This window comes from Podarcis muralis, chromosome Z (genome assembly GCF_964188315.1).
Source record: "Podarcis muralis chromosome Z, rPodMur119.hap1.1, whole genome shotgun sequence".
In the NCBI taxonomy this organism is placed as follows: domain Eukaryota; kingdom Metazoa; phylum Chordata; class Lepidosauria; order Squamata; family Lacertidae; genus Podarcis; species Podarcis muralis.
The window spans coordinates 16,156,146-16,177,388 of record NC_135673.1 but is presented as its reverse complement, the minus strand read 5'-3'; the positions used below and the strand labels follow the sequence as shown (position 1 = coordinate 16,177,388).

At 45.2% G+C, this 21,243-nt stretch overlaps 1 protein-coding gene across 23 annotated transcripts in view; it reads right to left on the bottom strand.

Moving 5' to 3' along the window:
- Positions 1 to 14,365, bottom strand: part of FNBP1 (formin binding protein 1) — a 118,488-nt gene extending 104,123 nt beyond the window's left edge. For 7 of the 23 annotated variants that reach the window (XM_028714395.2, XM_028714400.2, XM_028714401.2 and 4 more), the window contains exon 1: positions 14,023 to 14,363. In XM_028714395.2, the coding sequence (XP_028570228.1) occupies positions 14,023 to 14,046 (24 nt within the window). In that variant the 5' untranslated portion in view covers positions 14,047 to 14,363. Of the gene's footprint in view, positions 1 to 14,022 lie in introns of all 23 variants that reach the window. The other 16 variants (XR_013391425.1, XM_028714396.2, XM_028714397.2 and 13 more) reach the window with 4 other exon arrangements.
- Between the last annotated feature and the right edge of the window lie 6,878 nt (positions 14,366 to 21,243).

Sequence of the window (21,243 nt, the reverse complement as noted above, 5' to 3'; positions counted from 1 at the left end):
TTAGAAATGGGTTAAGAGGTGACATTTTTTGCTAGAATCCTTCCTAGACTGTACCACTACAGTTTGTGGGAATCCCATCTTTGAATGATCCTCCACACTATTCAAATCCCTGCATGCAGAAAATGGGAATGAGAGGAATCAACATTGTAGTCCACTGCACCCTCCCTCCTGAACCAGTCTTCTACATGCAGGAAGCACGTTTGCAAGAAGTTTGCAAGACAAAAACCAGACACTGAATAAGCCTGCTTCAACACACACACCCCAACAACAACTGAGCTCCTATCAATGTGAGAACTGTAATTTAAACACATCAAGACTAATCCACAGGGAATTTCCTAGGGATTATTACTGGCTAGAGAAGCTGGTGGCCCAAAGGCTTAGCCAAGGGCTGTTAACCCAAGATGGTAATTGAGCCCAGAAAAAAGCTCCCTCTTCCAAGATAACTGCTGCTTGACCCCCTCCCCTGCACCTTAATACTGCGGAGCCAGTCTTTCCAGCAGGAGACATAAGCCAAGCTGGTCAGTCCATCCTTCCGTTTACCAAATAGAGGCCTAAATATTATTGTTACTGATTACATTCATGAATCACTTCCCATGAGACATCGCAAAGCAATTTTCAATGAAATAATACATGTAAAACAGCTGGGGGGGGGGGGAGAGAGAAAGAACTGGTGTGTGTGTATATGTCTCTCTCTCTCTCTCACGCTCTCCTGTCAGGGATTCTCAAACTTTCACCACCTTTCCAAATCTACAGTTATATGAGTCTATGACTAGGTTATTGTGTTTGTGTGTGTATCAAATTCTAAAGCATATATAGATCACTTAACATCTCAAAAATCTCTTAAGCGGTGACTTAGATATTATATATAAAACCTGCTGCCCATTTACCTGAGGGTAACCTAATTAATAAATTGCACAAGGTTTGGGAGACTTTCCCCTCATGAACAACATTCTGGATTGAGGGAAGGAATGCAGTGCTGGAGTTAGGGTATTGTAGGTGGTTCCCCTGCACAGGGCACTGAACCAAGGGAGCATGTAATAAAATAATAATAATAATAATAATAATAATAATAATAATAATAATAATGCCTATTTTTATACAGACACATACTCAAAGTTAGGCCTCAATCAGATGGGTGATTGCATTGCTGCGCATGCGCAGAATGGAAGGTGAGAGGGTGAAGGGCCTGAAATTAAGAAATATTTAGGGGGGCGCCAAATTTTGTCCTTGCTCAGGGTGTCATATTAACAAAGTCTGCCCTTGGCATATGCCACTGGTGGGCATGGCCAGAGGTAAGAAGCAAGCAGGGAGTTGCCAGGCATACGCATGTCAGAGAAGTCACTCAAGCAACGCAGTCCAGAGAGAAAAGTCTGGATAACACTCAACTGAGCAAACTGAACAAAAAGAACACATAAATTTGAGGAGAGAGGGTTTGGCTCTCCTAGTTCTGGCCTTGTGCAGAGCAGAGAGACATTCAACCATGTGGAGGAAAACTCTCTCAGAATGGCACATGCTACCCTGAAAAACATCCTGCCACTCTGCCCGGCTGCTATGCAACACCTACACACCTCTCTTAGCTAGTAGACTACTCCTCTGCCCTCCTCCCCTCAAAAAAGAAGAAGATGCTTGACAAAGAATTTCCCCTTTCAGGAGGAATTCTTAGGGTTGTTTTCTGTTCCTCAGCTATTTTTGTTGTTGTTCTGTGGGTTGCAGTGTTTTGACTTCAAGTGCATCATCTCTCATACCTGAGCATCAGAAATTGGAGGGATGAGATGAGGGACAAAGACAGCAGTGGCAACAACAGAAATAGCTTCCTTTCTTGAAAACACCCTTGCATACAAAAAAAACATGAAAAGAGGGTTCTGGTAGCCACCACTTCCTGCCTCCCTCAGTTCCCCGCAGCGAGCTAAGGGTGGAGGACGCTTCTGGAGATTTGAATATGTCAAGACTTGAGAGGCCTGCAAGAGGTTTTTGACTCAGGAAAGTTACCAGGCCAGAGAATAACCACACTTAAAATGAGCCAGTAACAATAGCTGAAATCGGTACCCGGTTCAGAAGCAGAATAAAATAATCATAATACAAATACAGGATTACAATTTTCAGAAGCTTCTAAGACCACTGAGGTGGTAAAATTAAACTTTGGGAAGAATTTATGAGGTCAGACCATTGGTCCATCCAGCTCAGTATTTTCTACACCGCGAGTTGGAACCTCAGGTCTGTATGTGGCCCTCAGGACTCACCCTAGGCGATGTGTGCCATAAAGGAAATCTGCTTGCAAAAATGTACATAATGCAGAAATTCCATACATAAAATAAGTACAGTATATCAGGCGAGCTCTAAAATGCTGACAAAAAAAAATCTTAAGGTGAGATCACCTTCACACACACACACCCCTGCCCCACTACACCAATATGCAGAACTGGCACGGTTATAGATGTCATATTCATAATATTCATTCCACATTTATCAATCAATCTTCTAGTGTGGTAGCACCTACACTTCGGAACTCCCTGCCTCTTGACATCAGGCAGGTGCCTTCCCTATACAGGCGTACATTTCCAAATTTGCACTTTCCAGAACTTTATGATAACCGATGCAAAGACATCTTTTGAAATTTGCATTTATACAAATTTTGAAACGAGGTTCTCCAACCGATGTTTACAGAAATGCATATATTGGGGGAAAGTGTGCATAAAAATGAAGTTATTAGTGAAAATAACAGTTAAAAATGAACTATATTACGGAAGTTGGCTAAAAAATGGGAACATTAGTCCAAATCTGCGCCAAAATACTGTTGAATTTTCATGATGATTTAAAACAAATAAATAAATTGCTGCAAAGTGTGAATAACTGAATTTAAGACTGGGAAAATGAGCCAAACCAAATTTGACAATTCTTCCATCCCTAATTATTAGCCAGCCCCCTCCCCACATGAACCAGAAGCACAAGGAGTCACCCCTTCAGTGAAGTGGCCATAACACTATGGAACTCCCTCCCACTAGAAGTCAGACAGGCACTGTCCCTGCTGAGTTTCAGCCTTTGGGTTTAAAACAGTTTTGATTCCTGGAGGCACCAATTTGCACCAATGATTGCTACCTTGAAGGTTTTAGTTTATGTTTGTATTTGGAGACCCAGATGGGAAAAAGCAGCATATAAATATTTAAAATAACTAAATAAACATAATTCCTATCATCCCCAGCTGGCACTCTGTTGAAGAAGGGCAGCCAGATGACTCGACACAGACGAGAGAGTCCTGCATTGCAAGGGGTTGGACTAGATGATCCTCGTGGTCCCTTCCAACTCTGCAATCCTATGATTCCATGACTGCACTGTTACCTGAGGTTCTGCCCTGACACAGTCACAAACGAGGAAGGACCGTTTACCTTTTTAAAGATCCACGTTGGTAATAGCCAACGACAGCTCAGGAAACAGAACGACATTTGACCAGAACTCTTAAAAACTGTTGCAGAAACAAAGGCAAAACCGGTGCAGGATCTGAACTCGGTTCAACGCGTCACTTCAGGGAGGATCTTGCCTCGCTGATCCGTTCAGAGTAGAGAAGCAAGCAGGCAAAGATGCAGTTTCAGCTGATGATAGCTGCCAAGAACTTAGCAGGTGCCTCTGCTTCCACTGCTAGCATCAAGGTCAAGACATGCCAAAAAGCCAACGGCAGTTGCGGCAAGACAGATGCAGTGCAGAATGGCCACACCGAGCTGAATTTAAACACATTTCAGTGTTTAAGACCATGCATGTGAAGAATGTCTTATTCACTACGAAACCTGTAATGTCACCAACAAATATCAGAAAGGTGTCAAAGAGGAAATGAATGGTGCAGTGGAAAAACCACCCTGCCTACCGTCAAGCATTTATCATTATTGATTCAACACCGTTAATTCTCAAAACTGCTTGAAGGAGCACACTGAAGGCACTGTCAGACAACCGGAAGTGGGCAGAGAGTGTAAGAAATTAGTTTAAAATGTAAAGGCTGCTATGAGATTATTCTCTGGCCTTGTCAGGTTTATCAGCCTTGTGGCGATGAGTAGCTCTGGTATGTTGTGGCTTCAGGTAGGATGTAATGGACTGATTCCATGGCCCCGATGGCAGTAGAATTATCAACTGCTGTCAAGTTAGGCTGCCTGTTGCATCTCTCCACAATTCAGGGCTCTGGGCCTTCCCTGCTTCCAATCAGGAAAAGTCCCCAGAATAGTGACTCATGCAGAGAGAGAGACACTGGAGGTTTAGCTTTTCTGAAGGTGAGTACTGTAATTCTGATCTTTATAATTAGGGCCAGAACTGGGGGAACTGGATCAGGAGGATCTACCGAACCTCAAGAGATGTCTGTTCCGGGGGAGGATCCCAGTGATGTCTCGAGTGAGAGAGCAGGCAAGTAGTCAGGATCTCCCTCCGATGCACCCTCAGATATGCCCATTCCAGCAGGGCCAAGAGTACACATGATGCTGTGTCTGGCCTTACCCCACCTGTCCCCTACACCAGGAAAACCCTAGTGCTGGGGCACTCAGTTCTCACCCTGTCAGCCCACTCGAAGGACCACCCATTTGACTGCTCGGTGCAGGGACTCCAGCAGTTTGCCTTATTAAATGCTATGTCCACCCTGTGGTGGCGGGGTGGGGTTGTCATTTGTTGATTCAACACCTTAGCTCACGTTTAACTACAACTTCCTCAGGCACCAACGGATTCCTGCAAACCTGTCACTTGCCTTATATACCGATCTGACCCCAAAATAAAACCTGGAGCTTTGAGCTACAGTTCTTTGCTGGGGGGTGGGGGTGGAGCCAGGACAAGGGACTTTTCAGCGGGAGAGAAAAAATATATAATTCCTATGGCAAAACAAATGACCAACAAGCTTTTCTTTTTTTTACCAGATGCATTCTGATATTCGATTTACTGTCGAATACCATCCATTTACTGAGAAGATAGTCTGTGCCCAGCTTTAAAAGCACAGATAATGATCTCAAACTTTCCATTTCTACGCTGTCTAATATTTCTCCCCTAACCATTCCTGAATGTATGTCAGGTTCTTGGATTTCCAGAATTTTGGCTAACAGATTTTGCGGTTTTTACGCTGAAGATGTATTCTCAAAACAGGTTTCTCTTGAAGCCTTCAGAGTGGGCTCTTAGGCTTCTCCAACCTGGTGCCCTCCAGATGTTTTGGACTACATCAGCCCCACCACCATGGCCATAACCGGAATTATCCACACATCAGTTTTCACCAACGCCGGACTGGCATCTGGAGTTCCCCAGGTGTGATCATGCTTCTGAGCCTATGGGGAACTGTGGGAACATGTTTTGGCTCAGTCCTTCATTTTGATTCAGTTGGGATTAGCTTAGTCAGTAGAGCATGAGACTCTTAATCTCAGGGTCATGGATTCAAGTTCCACGGTGGGCAAAAAGATTCCTGCATTGCAAGGGGGTGGACTAGATGACAATCATGGTCCTCTCCAGCTCTACCATTCTAGGATTCTCTGTTTCCCCCCGCCTGCTCCAAAGCCAGCTACACAACGACATAATGTGTCATTGCATCGCATGAACCCCAAGCAAAGTCTATCCATACACAATCTGTCATGCTTGCTGTTATGAATTTAGATTAGGAGGAGTGCTATATAAAGCACCAGCTACTACCAGAGGGTGCTATGCCACCCACAGTACACAAACAAGCAAATGGTCCACTAATGGGTGGTTGAAGCATGCTTTGCTCCCCAATTATGAAGCTGTTAGACAGGGGTCAGCAACCTTTTTCAGCTGTGGGCCGGTCCACCGTCCCTCAGACCATGTGGTGGGCCGGAGTATATTTTTGGGGGGAAATGAATGAATTCCTATGCCCCACAAATAACCCAGAGATGCATTTTAAATAAAAGCACACATTCTGCTCATGTAAAAACACGCTGATTCCCAGACCGTCCGCAGACTGGATTTAGAAGGCGATTGGGCCGCATCTGGCCCACGGGCCTTAGGTTGCCTATCCCTGCTGTTAGCAATGAAACTGTTGCTAAAATTGGGGAGAGGAGTGCTGCCATTTTGGAAATGAAAACACCAGCCACAATCACACCATACAGTCATACCTTGGGTTGCGAACGTGATCTGTGTGGGAGGCACGTTCACAACCCGCAGTGTTCGCAGTCTGAAGTGCCGCATCTGCGCACACGCGTGATGCGATTCGGTGCTCCTACACATGACATCATTTTGCACTTCTGCGCATGCGCCAAAACCCGGAAGTAACCCGTTCTGCAACCTGAAAATGTGCAACCCGCAGCGTTTGTAACCCAAGGTATGACTGTACATTTAAAAACAGTATGATGCCACTTTAAACCAACATAGCTCCCCCCCCCCCGAAAAAATATATTGGGAAGTGTAGTTTGTTAAGGGTGCTGAGAATTGTCAGGAGACCCCTTTACCCCTCCAAGAGCTATAGTTCCCAGAGTGAGTTCTGTGAGACTAATACCATGGTCTCTTAACATCTCTCAGCAGCCTTAACAAACTACAGCTCCCAGGATTCTTTGAGGGAAGTCATAGCTGTTTACATTTAAAGCAGTATCATACCATTTGAAGCAGTCATGGCTTCCCTCAGAGAATCCTGGGAGCTGTAGTTTGTTCAGGGTGCTAAACAAGAGGTGCCTACTCACTTCCCAGAGCTATAGTTCCAGAGTGGTCAATTCCTCTTCCCAGGGGACTCTGAGAATTGTAGCTCTGTGAAGGGAGTCACAGCTAAAAACACTGTAACTGCAATTACAGTAAATAAAAAACCACCCTTCCAGCCAGGGATGAGTATTCCTCAGGCATGAAATGCCTGGGTAACCAGGAATGTTTTTAAATCCATCCTGAAAGTTAATAATTATGGAGACAGGTGCATCTCGCTAGAGAGGGCATTCAATTACTGGGGAGCCACCACAGAAAAGGCCCTGTGGTAGCTCAGTGCCAACCACCAAGGCCTTACCTGCCCATTGTAGGGCCTGTGATGGTTGGTATATCTATTTCAAAAGCTCTCCCCTAAACAAATACACCGTGTGCTGAAGTCTGATATGGATGGACCCAGAACAGGTGCTCACAATGCAGGGGCAGCACCTGGAAGAACCTCTCAGGCAGGGTGGATTTGATTTAAATCATTTTATTTTTTGTACAGAAAGACATTCCTGCTGCTATAATCTTAATATTTACAACCAGATGAAGGTTTAATTTTTGGAGTAATAAATTTTCAGAGTAGTTTTTACAGTCATGTCAAAAATTACTGATTTGGTTATACTATTAGAAATACATAGACAGATAATTATGAAATTATTGTGAGGTTTAATAAGTTAACTGTTTATATTTGGGCAACTTTTCTGCTGTACTTTATTGGAAGGAGAAAAATAATCATTTCCTTAAATAACAATTTAAACAATTTATTTAAATAAAACAATGACATTATAGCATATGAATCCATGTTTGTTAACTGATGTGGTTATACATTTTTTAAGAAAACAAACTTAGACTGAGTTTCAGCACACATCAAAAACTTAAAATAAATCCTTATTGCCTGATGAATAGCTTTTGGACTATAATGTAACTTAAATAGAAAACTATCCATGGGCTGGTAAAATACCAGGTAGAATGGCAACCCTAAATTCATACGCTTTGTAGCAATCTGCAGCCATAAGCATATGGAACATAAAGTGCATGAATTGGGTTGAATTAAGCATTCAGCTTGGCTATATAAGTTGCCAGCACACCACAAGAGGAAATGGGGAGAGCAGAAAGTCTTGCACTCTGAGTCTCTCTTCCTGATTATCATTTTCTGCAAAACGTTTACCTCCACGATATTGGATTTATCTGTTGCAACAGCAGCATGCGTTACCTCCTGGCTACATCTAAATGAGGAAAATGCTAATCTCAGGAAGCCCCAGCAAACTGCTGAAAAGCATTTCAATAAGGAGAGGTTCCGTAGTAAAGCAGGACATTGAGAATGATGTCACAGTTTTGCAGCAACGAGAAACAGCACCTTTAGGAGACACGTTTCTCTGCTGTTAAACATGCTTGACTTCCTTTTTGGCAAGCTGAGCATCTTTTGAAAATATTGAGATCCATCTTACATTAAGGATTGAACAAAGCGCTCTACATCAGAATAGATTTCAGTGCTACCAGCCTCACAGTAAATATGTTTTTGTGATCGTGGCAACTCTTAAAATATTTTGAGATTATAAAGCGTGTCCATTTGTATTGTTTTATCAGAATGTGATCCACCTCAAAATCTTTTTCAATGAAGGGTGGGATACAAATATTACTAAGTGAATAAAGAAACAAACAAAAAAAGCTTTTTTGAAACTATCACCTTTGAGCATGCCCAAAGCCTTTTACACTCTCAGTACAAGGTGCCCTTTTACTTCATTCCTGACTGTTTGAAATACCCATTGTGTGTTCAAAGCTTCAGGACAAAACACTTACTTTTTTTAATGCACAAGTTGAAATTCCCCTGCAGAAGAAGTACCTGAGCCTTGAGGACTAGAAACTTTTTTTAAAAAATGTACAGATTGAAATTATTATGCAGAAGTCCTACATTGCTCAGTCAGTATAGCATGAGGCTCTTAATCTCAGGGTCATGTGTTTGAACCTCACGCTGGGCAAAAGATTCCAGCATTGCAGGGGGCTGGACTAGATGACCCTCGTGGTCTCTTCCAACTCCTAACAATTCTCTAATTATAAGTACCTCAGTCAACACCCACTGCCTGCAAGGCATATGTAGCTCCCAGCTGCTCCTACCATATTGTGCTTATCAAGTCTACTCGATTAGGACAAAACACCTCAGATTTGTTTTCACTTGCAAACAGCTGCTTATTTTACCTCTCCCCGCTTTGCAAAATCCTGCCTGCACATGTCAATCATCCTTCTCCCCCGCCCCACCACCCTGCCTCAGCTTTACTAGAACAGACTCTTGCCAAATGTTGGGTATTCCTCAAAGCGAAAGCCTTGCTCGATACATGGAAAGGGATGTTGTTCCTATATTGCCTGAAGCTTTTCTGTAATAGGCATAAGGTGCTTGGGCCCTCTGCTGATGCTGAACCAGCCTGTCCAAAGCTTCAGGACTGCTCTGCATCAAGAATTCACAACCCGAGATCCCGACAGTTTCATGGAGGGCTGCAATTCCCAAAACTGGTTTAGGAACGCAGGAAGCTGTCTTATGCTAGGCTGTCATTAAAATTCTAAATGAGCCAAAATGTAGGAAGCTGTCTAGCTCAGTACTGTCCACACTGACTGGCAGCAGCTCTTGAGGACTGCATGCAGGGAACGTTCCCAACGTCACCTAGATATGCCAATGGGAATTGAGCCTAGCAGGTTCTGCACACAAAGCAGATGCCCTCCTACTGAGGGCATCTCCATCCCAAGAGTCTAAGTGTCTGTCCTGCCTCCCAGGGACATTGTTAGAAAAAGCAGCTACTTGTGGCAAGCATGGAGTTCACTGCATCCCCTGACCCAGATTGTCCCATGCAACCCAACAGCCAATAATGACAGCCAGACATAGCATCATCCATGTGTATAGAATCACACCACAGAAATTTCCAAAGAGACAGACAAGTTTGTAATTAGCTGTTTCACCTGGAAAATGAAGCCTATCGTCTCTCCTGCAGCAACATGTCAAATCAACCTGTAGACCAAACTACTCAGGGCCGACCCACCCATTAGCTTCACTGAGGCACTTGCCTCAGGCACAGGCTGAGGACAGCTGAGAGGGGCGGCATAACTGGAAAGAGAAGGGCATCCTCGCCTGCCTTCATTTCTCCTTTGGCTGCTGATAGGAGCTGCCATCCCAGGACAGTTCCTCTGTCGCTGCCCCTTGTTCCTCAATGGCCTCCTTTTTGCTCCCCTGCCAGCTTCGGTGTGTTGAGGCTTCCCTGGGATGCCTCCAGTTGCCTGTGGCAGCAGTAGTGGGTGCCGTTTTCTGATCTGCCTCAAACAGCAAAATGTCTTGGACCGGCCCTGAAACTGCATGGCTGTTAAGGATGCAGGGATACCGCGACCAATTTCCAGAGTTATTCAGTAAATGCATTTTCGCCTCAGGAGCAATTGTGGCACTCATCCACAACTCCGAAATCCTGCTGTGTCTTGTAAGCCACAAGGCCCGCTAACGCCATGCCATCCTTGGCCTCCAGCTCAAATTCCCTTTGGCCAGCTCTCCGCAGCTAAAACACCTATCATTAAGCTATTTGGTGCACCCACAAATCCCAACCTGCTTGTCAAAAGAGGAAACTCTAATACAGTTCTGCTCTGCCATTCCCCACAATGCTCAGCTCATAAATCCAGTGTGTTCTTCCAGTGTGTAAAAAACAAAAACGAGTGTAGAAAACATGTGTCAGACCAAGGGCCACATTTTCTTCTCAGGCAACCTTCCAGCGGCCACATGTTGGTGGGTGGAGTCCAAGGCCAAAGAGGGCAGAGCAATGGATGTGTATTTCACTTTTCTATAGCAGCCTTCATTCTGACATCTACCGCCATCCAAGCAGGAGGCAATGACAGAGTTCAAGGGCAAAATAAAATGAAGGAGGGTGAAATGGTATGGGCTGTGGCTTGGAGAAAATTATTAGGGCCAGACAGAGAGGTCCAGGGGGCCGCACTAGGCCCCTGAGATTGAGCTTCCCCATCCCTGTTGCAAAACTCTTCATCCTTTTTTTGGAACACTGCTCTAAGGGACCTGCCTCCAGGTCTTCCAAAAACCAAGATAAGCTCAAGCATGGCTTGTTAAAGGTCCAAACTGCGGAAGCACACCTGGGCCATAGATAACACAAACCCTGCAATTGATCTAGCTGACTGTGGTCAGCTATAGGCCATAGGGAGTGCTGCAAAGATGGCAGCCAGCTTGGGGGGGCATTGCAAGCAGATTCCCAAGGGCAGGAGTCTAGGTTTGCAGAGTGTTGGAGGAAGTGGTTAGAGAGAAGCTTCCCCTCCCCTTTGCACAATATCAGAACCTAACAGGGTCATACAGTGAAGCTGAAAGGTTGGCGACTCAGTACAAATTGTATTCCTCCACACACACACATTTTTTAAACAAAATTGCAATGTTAACTGATGGAACTCACTGCCACAAAATGCTGAAATGGCCCATTGGCTTAGATGACTTTAAAAAGGGGGTATTATTATTATTAATTCAAATTATTATCTTCCCCAAGCAGTTTAAAACAAATCACAAGAACAGTGGTGGGTCTTAAAAATATTTATCATGGGTGTCAAAGACCAGGGTAAATATCCTCAGTGAATTTTTCTGATAAGGCTACTAATAGCCGTTATTCCTGCATTGCAGGGGGGTTGGACTAGATGACCCTAGGAGTCCCTTCTGACTCTTTGATTCTAAGGCTACTTGTTATTCTGATTATGCAAACTGAGCTTTAATTCATACAAAGGCTTGCAATGGTCTCAGAATGTAGCCTCAGGGCACACCCAACACGCATACGTCCATGTGCGCACGCCCACACACACCCACAGCTGAATCTTCGAAGGCCGGCATGTCTAAGCATTGCTTTTTTAAAAAAATCCTGGGTTTAATCCATCCAAGTTCTACTCAGAGGAGACCCACTGACATTTACGACCCTAAATTCACCACATCCATCAATTTCAATGGGTTGACTGCACTGGATGCAACCTCCAATTTCCACCTTATTTTTAAGTTTTTTGGATTTACGCCTCTGCTTTTTTCCAAAGAGCCCATCACAGTGAACTTAGGAAGAGTCCAGCTGCTGTTTCAGGTCCCAAAAGCCCTGTCTAGTCCAGCCTCCTGTTTTCACAGTGGCAAAGCAGATGCACCCAATGGGAAGCCCCAAAGCGGGACCTGCCCCCCCCATTCTATCTTCACAATCACCTTGCAAGGTAGACCAAAGTAAGAAATTGCTGTGACTGCCTCAAGTTAGTCCCATGGCCAGTGGGTCTCTCCACCCCCATTGTAGGGCAGATAAAAGGCACTGGGGGTGGCAGTGTTAGTGGTGAAGAAGCTGTTTATGGGCAGAGACCTTTTGCTGCTTATGCAGGGGGGTTGGCCTAGATGACCCCTGGGGTTCCTTCCAACTCTACAAATCTTGGATTCTAGGGTGAGAGGAAGAAAAGGGTGCAACCTAACTTCCCAAGATCAGCTGCCAAGTCCCAAGAAACCAGGTAAATAGAAACCTGCAAGTCTGATCTTCCCATTCCAAACCAGTTTCCTCACAGCCTGTTTTCTCTCTTATAAGGGTACTTGAAGCTGGATCATTTTGTACATGAAAGCCACTGCCTGCCTTTTTTGCTCTCTAACCAACTGAGCTATCCAAAAACCCTTGCAACAGAAAGGCAAAAACACATCAGAAAGGAAGATCCCAATTTCTGACCTTGTTCCCCCAGCCTTAAATCCTTTAAAAAGAAATGCATTATTTCCTTTTCTTTGCTGAGACCACCAGGACTCCTCTCCCAGGAAACTGTTTTATCATGGACATAAAACACACCTCCTCTTTCCTCCCCCCCCCCTTCTCCTCTCTCCATTGCAGTCTTGGGGGTGAACACAGCAATGACACAGATTTCCTTCCTCAAGTTGAGAAATACAAATGATTATTTTTTAAATAGGAAACGTCACTTGCTCCTCTCACAAACCTTCACCAACGCTGCAATATTTTTGAGGGGGGGAGGGGAGAAGGAGGAGGGGGTTGCAGCCAATGTTAGTCCTACGCGGAGTAGACCTATTGAAATCTCTCGTGATAGGAACAACTCAAGTCCTTACATTCCAATGGGTCTACTCCGAATAGTTTGATGCAGCGCTTGGGTTCTTTTAACGACAGTACTCATTATGACATTCCAGAGGGCAATTATTAATTATGCATATAATTAATACGGACATGTGTGCACATACTCATTCACTGGCTATCTCTTCCCCTCCCCTTTCTCAACTGTGGAAACATCTGGGGGTTTTTTGTAAAAAAGGAAAAAAAAGAAAAAAGGAGCTAGTAAACACTACATTGCAGAGGAGGGAACACGAGGAGGAAAACCGTTATTTTCAGGCGGCAGAGAATAAGGCGTGTAGAGAGGCGAGCAGAGATAACTACTGTTGAGATCTAAGGACTTACTCAGAGTAGACTCACTGCAATCAATATATTTTAGTGTTTGTTTTAAATACTTCCCCTGGTCCTCTGCTTGCAAATTAATTTACCTGATTTAATGTTTTGATTTTATACCTTTGCAGCCCCACTCAGGGACATATTTATGGCAAAAGCTTAGGGTAACTGGCCTTAATATTTTGTGTGTGTGTGCTGCTGGTACCTGCTGTGTTATCTTACTGCGTAGGATTTGTATCCAGTGTTAGCCCCCCTCAAGAGTAGACCCCTCGAAATAAAACGAGCATGACTAATTTAAGCACACGGATTTCAAGTGGGTCTGCTCTGCGCGGAACCAACCTTGTGGTTATTAGGGGGTTGTACCCAATCTCCACCACTACCGTAAGTCCATTGATTTCTAACGGGTCTACTCTATGTAAGACTTACTTGGCTTCCACCCATAGAAAGACCGGCTTTTGCATTCCAATACTATTCAATAGTATAGCCACTAAAATGAATAGACCCAAACTAACTATACCCCTTATTTCCAATGGGTCTACTCTTAGGAGGTCGAATATTAGCCGAAACCTGGAGGTTGGCTTTTATTTTTGGAGGAGTTAACTTTCTCACACCATTTTCTACGAAGACTTAAATTGCCAATAGAATAAAGACCTAACTTTATTGCACTGTTTTCCTATGCAGATTTAGAACTCTAATAGAATGCCTATCTGTATCTAACCTTATCGCAGTTTTCCATGCAGATCCAAACCCCCAGCATTTTGTGTGTGTGAGTAAGTGAGAGAGAGACATGCATGAAGTGACGCGCTCGTCGCCCCCCACCCCCAGCACAGGAATAATGCAATCCCTCTCCCCCACATGCTGCTGCTCAGCCATATAGAAATAGCCCCCACCCACACACTGCAAAAATCCATGCCTCTCTTCCACGACCACCAACCCATTTCTTCCTCTTGCTGCTGCTTCTACTTACCCAAAGCTCCGTGCCCCAACTCATGGCTCCGGCGACGGGTGGGCTAGGGGGCCGGCCCTGGGTGCGATATTCAACGCCGGGGGGTCCACACCCCCTCGTCCTGCGCCTGCCACCCCAAAAGCGAGGCCAGCACCCCTCCAAACCGCTTGCAAAAATAGCATAAGCTTGCAAAACTACAATATAGCAACAATAATAGAGCTTTGTGCCCTTGATTTGATTGCTTGCTGGGTTGCCTCCTCTCGTGGCTATTGTTGCTACCACCTCATTGCTGCCTCCAGAGCAAAATGGCCAAAGCAGCGGCAGCGGCAGCAAAATCAAGCGAGTAGCTCTCAGAGTAGTAAAGGGAGGAGACCCAGGGAGGAATTGACAGCACCTGGGAAGCGCGCATGCGCCCGGCAGTAAGGCGCATGCAAGGAGGAGGGGGGATTCAGTAGTCTGGTGCTGGGATTGCGCAGGCGCCAAGAGTGGGCTCAACTGATGCTCCAGGGGAATTTTATTTTATTTTATTGAGCCAAGCTGTCAAGTGAAGCTCCTCAAATCTCAGTGCAGCATCCTAAGGCTTTGCAGCAGAGATGCAACTGTGGTACAGATTTGGTACAGGTTTTCTTATTTCGTTTTGTAATGCACAGAAAGCAGGAAAAAAAACCCAGTTATAACTACAGATGGAAACGGAAAGATTAAAAACAAAACTATAGAATAGGCACGTAGAATGAGTCCATTTGCATTTGGGTTAAAACGATGAAGTCCAGCTCATAAAAAGAAGAGCATGAATAAACTTTGCCTTCACATATAGAATATTAACGTAATCTCATTATCAAGTATAGTTCCAGATGCCTTGAAAAATATTAGATGGTGCAGTTTCGGAATGTGGCCCACTGTGGCACGTGTAAATGGACAGGAGGTGGAACCCAGAGACCACCACCCATAATTCTATATTTGAGAATATTTGGTGTGCACACTGCAGCCCCCAAATCATCCTCCTCCTTTTACACACATGAGCCATTGCAAAATGCTTCCAGGTGCTTCACAGGAAGTGTGGTGAAGTGGTTAGAGTACCGTATTGGATTAGGACTTGGGAGAGCAGGGTTCAAATGGGCCATGAAGCTTGCTGGGTGACCTTAAGTGAGTCACTGCCTAGCTGACTATCCTACCTTACAGGGTTGTCATGGGAATTAAATTGGGGGGGGGGGGGACCATGTATGCCACCTTCGTCACTGTGCTGTGTTTCCAAGTGATGCCCACTGCAGTGTTGAATAGCCACTACAAGAAGGTCCCATACTCAGACAGACTTTGTAGTTGTGGTCAACCTCAAGTGGAAGACATTGCTCATTATCTGTTGCCTGCTCCTTGTATAGAGACCCAGAATATCAGTTTCCGAAACCTTTGATCACACAAGCAAGCAGGTGCATCCCAACAGAAGTAGTTGGGTTTCTTTTGAGTGACAATAATAGCCTCGTAGCAGACAGAGGGGCTCCTCTATGCACTGACTGTCCCCCCCCCAAAAAAAAAATCAGGAAAAATTAGTTAGATGAAATCATTATAAATTGTTGTGATTCAGAGTTTACTTTGAAAGCAAACTGGAATTGAGTTTGTTGGTGTCTCCTGTTAGCTCTCTCTTACTTCATGTAAAAAAGGTGTAGGTATAAAAACGTTGTTTATATAAAAAGGTAAACAATATTCACACAAGGCATCAGATCAAATCCAATATAGCAAATCCAAAATACCAACTGGTATTTTATCTTGCTCTTCAGCCAAAAAGGCTATCAGGGTCACTTTAAAAAAACCTCCTCCAGCTTATTATTATCTTTAGAGACATGGCACCAAAGGGAAAGTGGATTGGGAGGGAGAAGGAAAGAAGCAAACTCAGCAACAAGATTGTAGATACAAGAACTACGTAGCACAGTGGGCCCTACTTTAAAGTAGGAGCATAGGTTTATGCTAATTAGGCGAGTCCCACTTTACTGATTTGAAACTTAACTTCTCCGTATACATGTATGGGATTGCCCTGCAAAAGCCACTGTTTCAACTGATGATTTCCTAGGGGCAGTTTCCAATTCCCCTCATCCCTGACCTTTGGCCATGTTTTCCGGGGCTGATGGGAACTAGAGTTTAACAACATCTGGAGGTCATCAGCTTTGGTACCTCTTTTACAGAGACAGTTTTACTACAGTTGCATGGGCCCCTTAAAGACTAACAGATTTATTATGGCATAAGTTTTGGATGAGGGCAAGTAGCTCAGGGGTAGAGCACCTGCTTTGTATGCAGGTCCCAGGTTCAATCCCTGGGATCTCCAGGTAAAACTCCCATCCTGAAACCCTAGAGAGCTGCTGCCAGTTAGTGTAGACAGTACTGCGCTAGATGGAGCAACAGCTTGTTGCTTCTTTTTAAAAATCATACCTTTATTTACAACCAGGAAGACTGGAATCTTATTTTCTTTGGGGAGGGGAGAAGACTGTAACTCAGTGGTATACTCTTAAGAAGGCCCTCAGGTTCAATCTCTGGCATCTCCATGTAGGGCCGGGGAAGCCTGCAAACATGACCTGAGTGCCCTCTTGTGCGGTTGTTCCCAACAACTGGGATTCATAAACAGGCTGCATGTAAGCGGTGGACTCATTCAGTCCAGCCTCCTGTTCTCACAAGGGAGCATCGCAGCAGATACACTGCATTGTTTGATGATGTCCTCTCATTTCTACTTTGCTTTGGGTGGCAACACTGCATTTCTTTCTCACTGTGCATGATGGACCAGGAGTCAGCTTCGCCTGTTGAACAGCAGCCTGAAGGGGGGAGGGAAAGGCGAGGCAAAGTGACTCGTACCCAGTCCCAGTCCAAAAACCATGCCCATGCCCAGACCAATGCCCAGTCCCAGACCAATGCCCCACAGCCAGTCGCAGTCCACTGCCCATGACTGGACTTGGGCCAGGGTGTGGGGCAGCACAGAGGGTCTCTGTTTCAATCATAGTCTCAGAGAGCAGACAACAGACCTCAAGGAACTGTTGCCAGTGAAGAAAAGACTGAGATACACAGATCACTAGTCTCACCCTGCATGAAGAAAAGTTGTGTCTTGCTCTGCCCCCAGGGAATCCCCTGATTTCCATGAAATGTGGATCCAATTATAATCATTACTTTATTTATATTCCACCTTTCCTCCAAGGAGCTCAAGGTGGCGGTGCATAGTTCTCCGTCTTCCCATGTTATTCCCACAACAACCCTGTGAGGTAGATAAAGATGAGAGGCAGTGGCTGCCCCAAGGTCATATACCCAGTGAGCTTTATGGTGGTGGGGGAGAGGGGAGATTTGCACCCTTTCCTAGTCCGACACTCTAACCATGACACCACATGGCCTCTCATTAAGTGAGTCATTTCCTTTAATATTGGTTACAGAAAACAACATGGTAAATGAAAAAGAATACTACTATATATGATGGTAGATACAGTGGTACCTATGGTTACGTACTTAATTTGTTCCGGAGGTCCGTTCTTAACCTGAAACTGTTCTTAACCCGAAGCACCACTTTAGCTAATGAAGCCTCCTGCTGCCGCTGTACCGCTGCTGCACAATTTTTGTTCTCATCCTGAAGCAAAGTTCTTAACCCGAGGTACTATTTCTGGGTTAGCAGAGTCTGTAACCTGAAGCGTATGTAACCTGAAGCGTATGTAACCTGAAGCGTATGTAACCCGAGGTACCACTGTAGAACATTATACTGAGCAGATAATTCTTAATCTTTGCAGAATAGATTGTGTTTTTAAAAATGCAATCTGAATCCTGAAATACTGTTCATGGGAAGAGGGGGTAATTCATGTTTATGCACAGTATTATTATTTTTGTAAAAAAGAAATTATTGGTAAAATAAAACATACTGTATAATGCTGTTAAGCTCCCCCCCTATTCCTATCTGTAATTTGGGGGAAGGGGGGATTTCTAGGGGAGGGGGCAAATTTAAGACACTTCAAATTAAGCCTTATTAAGCTCTATACAGATTAAGGCCAAAACAAGGTTCTGTCCACTGAAGCAATATAGGCAGAATTGGTTGTTTTGAAATGTACTGTAGTAATGGGGAAAATTCGTCATCCCCCTCTCCTGGTAATTATTTCCTGTCCCAGATAAGTTTCTGGGTGGAAAGTGGTGGGGCTGGGGTGGGCAAATAATACCCCTACCCCTGCCAAACCTAACTGTGTAACATTAACTCAAAACAAAACCAGTGTGAAAACACTGATAGGAAGAAGGGGGGGGCACCCTAGGATGCTGTTGGAGAGGAACAAAGGCCTCCATTTGTTATTTTAATCCTTTGAGGTTAGGGGTGCAAAATTACTTGAGAGGAAAGGGGATGGCCTGCTCTTGTGTTTTGAAAATAAACTTGTGAACATGGTGATAAATATTTATGCCAACAGGGAGTGGGATAAGACGCCTTATCACCTGCTAACGTCTGGCTGCAAAGGGCTGCTGATAGTGGAAGAGCTCAGATGGAATGTGTATTGAAAATAAACTAGAGAGAGAGAGAGAGAGAGAGAGAGAGAGAGAGAGAGAGAGAGAGTGTCCGCTTGTTGCTCTCTGAGCCAGGCTCATATTTGGTGAGGTCTGCCAAGCTTTTACCAGCTCTGTTGTATTTCCCTTTTACAGTAAAGAGCCTGACAAACACACATTTATAGCTGGCTTTTTTTTGGGCATGGTAGCAAATTTATGGGGATTTTTTTATTCCTCTTGCTACATTTCTGCTCTAACTGCATATTTATATGCAGGGGTCAGGATATGCACATCAAAACTGAGGAAGAAAGTGGTAGGAAAATAATGGAATGTTCTATTAACACACAGGAGCATGGGTTGTAAATAAGCTGCCAACCCTATTTGTGGCCTGAGTTGGGTCATATCCTCCCTCAGGGGCAAAATGGCTTTATTTCACCTGGGTCAAAGACCCAGTTTGGCACCCGCCCCCCATACACATTTGCGTACACACACACACAAAGGCTGGGAGTCTCAATGGCATCCCTCTAGAGCAGGGGTGTCAAACTCAAATTCATCGGGGGCCGCATCAGCAGTTTGGTCACCCTCAAAGGGCCGGTTGTATCTGTAGGAGGTTTCCTGAATGCATGTAAAGTGGAGGTTACCTGTGTAGAACGGCCGGCGCCGCTAGAGGGCAGACGTTCTCTGGCTTGTAGGCTGCCGCGCATGCGCTGAAGAGGCGGCTTTCTTCTGTCAAAAAAAAAAAGCGAGAATAAAAGGTGAAGGCTGGTGGCCGCCGGCGGCTACATGGGCTACATGACGAGGTCTGGCGGGCCGGATTCGGCCCGCGGCCCTTGTGTTTGACACCCGTGCTCTAGAGGCTTCACCCATGGCAACCAACCTGGCTAGCTGCCCTCTATAAAGGGTGTCACAGTGCTGCACAAAGTGAATATGCTTGCAGATGACACCTTTCTAATTTCGCAAAATCCAATAACAGCCCTGGAGCCACTTAAGCAGCAGTTATCACTGGGTAGCAGGATCGCAAATCAAATATTCTAAATCTGTGCTCCTTCCTATCAATGTAGAGGACACTACAAGAGACTTTAGCTCTCTGTTTGCCACAGCACATGGAAGATTTAAATACTTAGAGGTGTTAACCTTATTACAGACTATAAACTAGGATGTAGAAACTATAGGGGACATGAGTGGTGCTGTGGGTTAAACCACAGAGCCTAGAACTTGCCGATCAGTAGGTCGGCAGCTCGAATCCCCGCTACAGGTGAGCTCCCGTTGCTCGGTCCCAGCTCCTGCCAACCTAGCAGTTCGAAAGCACGTCAAAGTGCAAGTAGATAAATAGGTACCATTCCGGTGGGAAGGTAAACGGCATTTCTGTGTGCTGCTCTGGTTCATCAGAAGCGGCTTAGTCATGCTGGCCACATGACCTGGAAGCTGTACGCCGGCTCCCTCAGCCAGTAAAGCAAGATGAGCGCCGCAACCCCAGAGTTGGCCATGACTGAACCTAATGGTCAAGGGTCCCTCTACCTTTACTAGAAACTATAGGGCAGAGATTTTCAACATTTTTGAGTCCACAGCTCCCTTGACCAACTACATTCTTTCTGCGACACCTGTGGAGCTCAGGAGCCCAGTTATGTCACCCCTTGCATGCAAAGCTGGCAGTCCCTCACCCCTTTTCCAACACCCTCGCTTGTGGAGTGTTCCCTCAGCCTCCTCTCCTCTCTCCTCTCCCTGGTCTCTGAGCTGCCCCTGCCCCAAAGAGAGGTGCCACCTCACACTGCCCTACAGGGGTCTGGGACCCTCTGTCCATTCCCAATAGGAAGGGCTGGCAGACTGGCTGGCTGGGCTCCCTCACCCACTTGCTTGCTTACTCTGAGGCTGCATCAGTTCCTGGCAGCTAGCACCCCCTGGCCAGCCCCAGAGGCACCATTCGCCTGGAGAGCTTGTAGCCAGGGCTGCTGCAACAAACAGCTGTGCAAGCCTTTGGGAGGCAGAGATGCGAGAGGGCAAAGCAGGGAGGGAATGAAAGAGGAACAGAGGCCAGTGTTGCCTGCAACACCCCTGACCATTATTCAAGGCACCCCAGGGTGCCAGAGCATACTGGTTGAAAACCGCTGCTGTAAGGGATTGCGTAAAGGCAATCAACAGGAATTTAGGAAATGGAAAAATATAAATCTTGGTCTAAATGTCAGTGTTTTTATACTCCTATATTTATGTTCTAATAGTTTTTTTTTTAAAATTTGCCTGTTACCATCCCTCCTCTTCAGTTAAAGAGATGGCAAAACATACTCAGTGCATTTGTGTTGGGAGGCAAAAAATCTAGGATAAGCAACAAAACTATAGACATAGAACAAACAGAGGGGTGGAAATGCCTAAGTTAATGTTATATTTTGCTGCTTTTCACATCAAATCCTTTATCCCATTGCTCAGGAGAACCCTGAGAGCAGGGGAGAGGGCCTATTTCGTTCGAATCCATACAGAGCAGGCCAGTATGTGACCTGAAGGGTGCCTCTCCCATAATATACAGCAATCTATTGGATCATGAAGGGGGAGGTGTGCTAGAGGCCTTGGAACTGTATGAAAATGAGAATTCTGTCACCCAAATGAAGATCATAAATGGGAGGGTATCTGGACACCCCCCCCCCCCATTTCAAACCATCTCTGCTTGCTTACAGGAGGCCTTGCTCAAGGTCATCCTCCACTGGCCCTGGATACCAGTCAGGCTTGCAAAAATTAATCCCTCCCTTTCCTCTTTATGTTTGGAAGGGT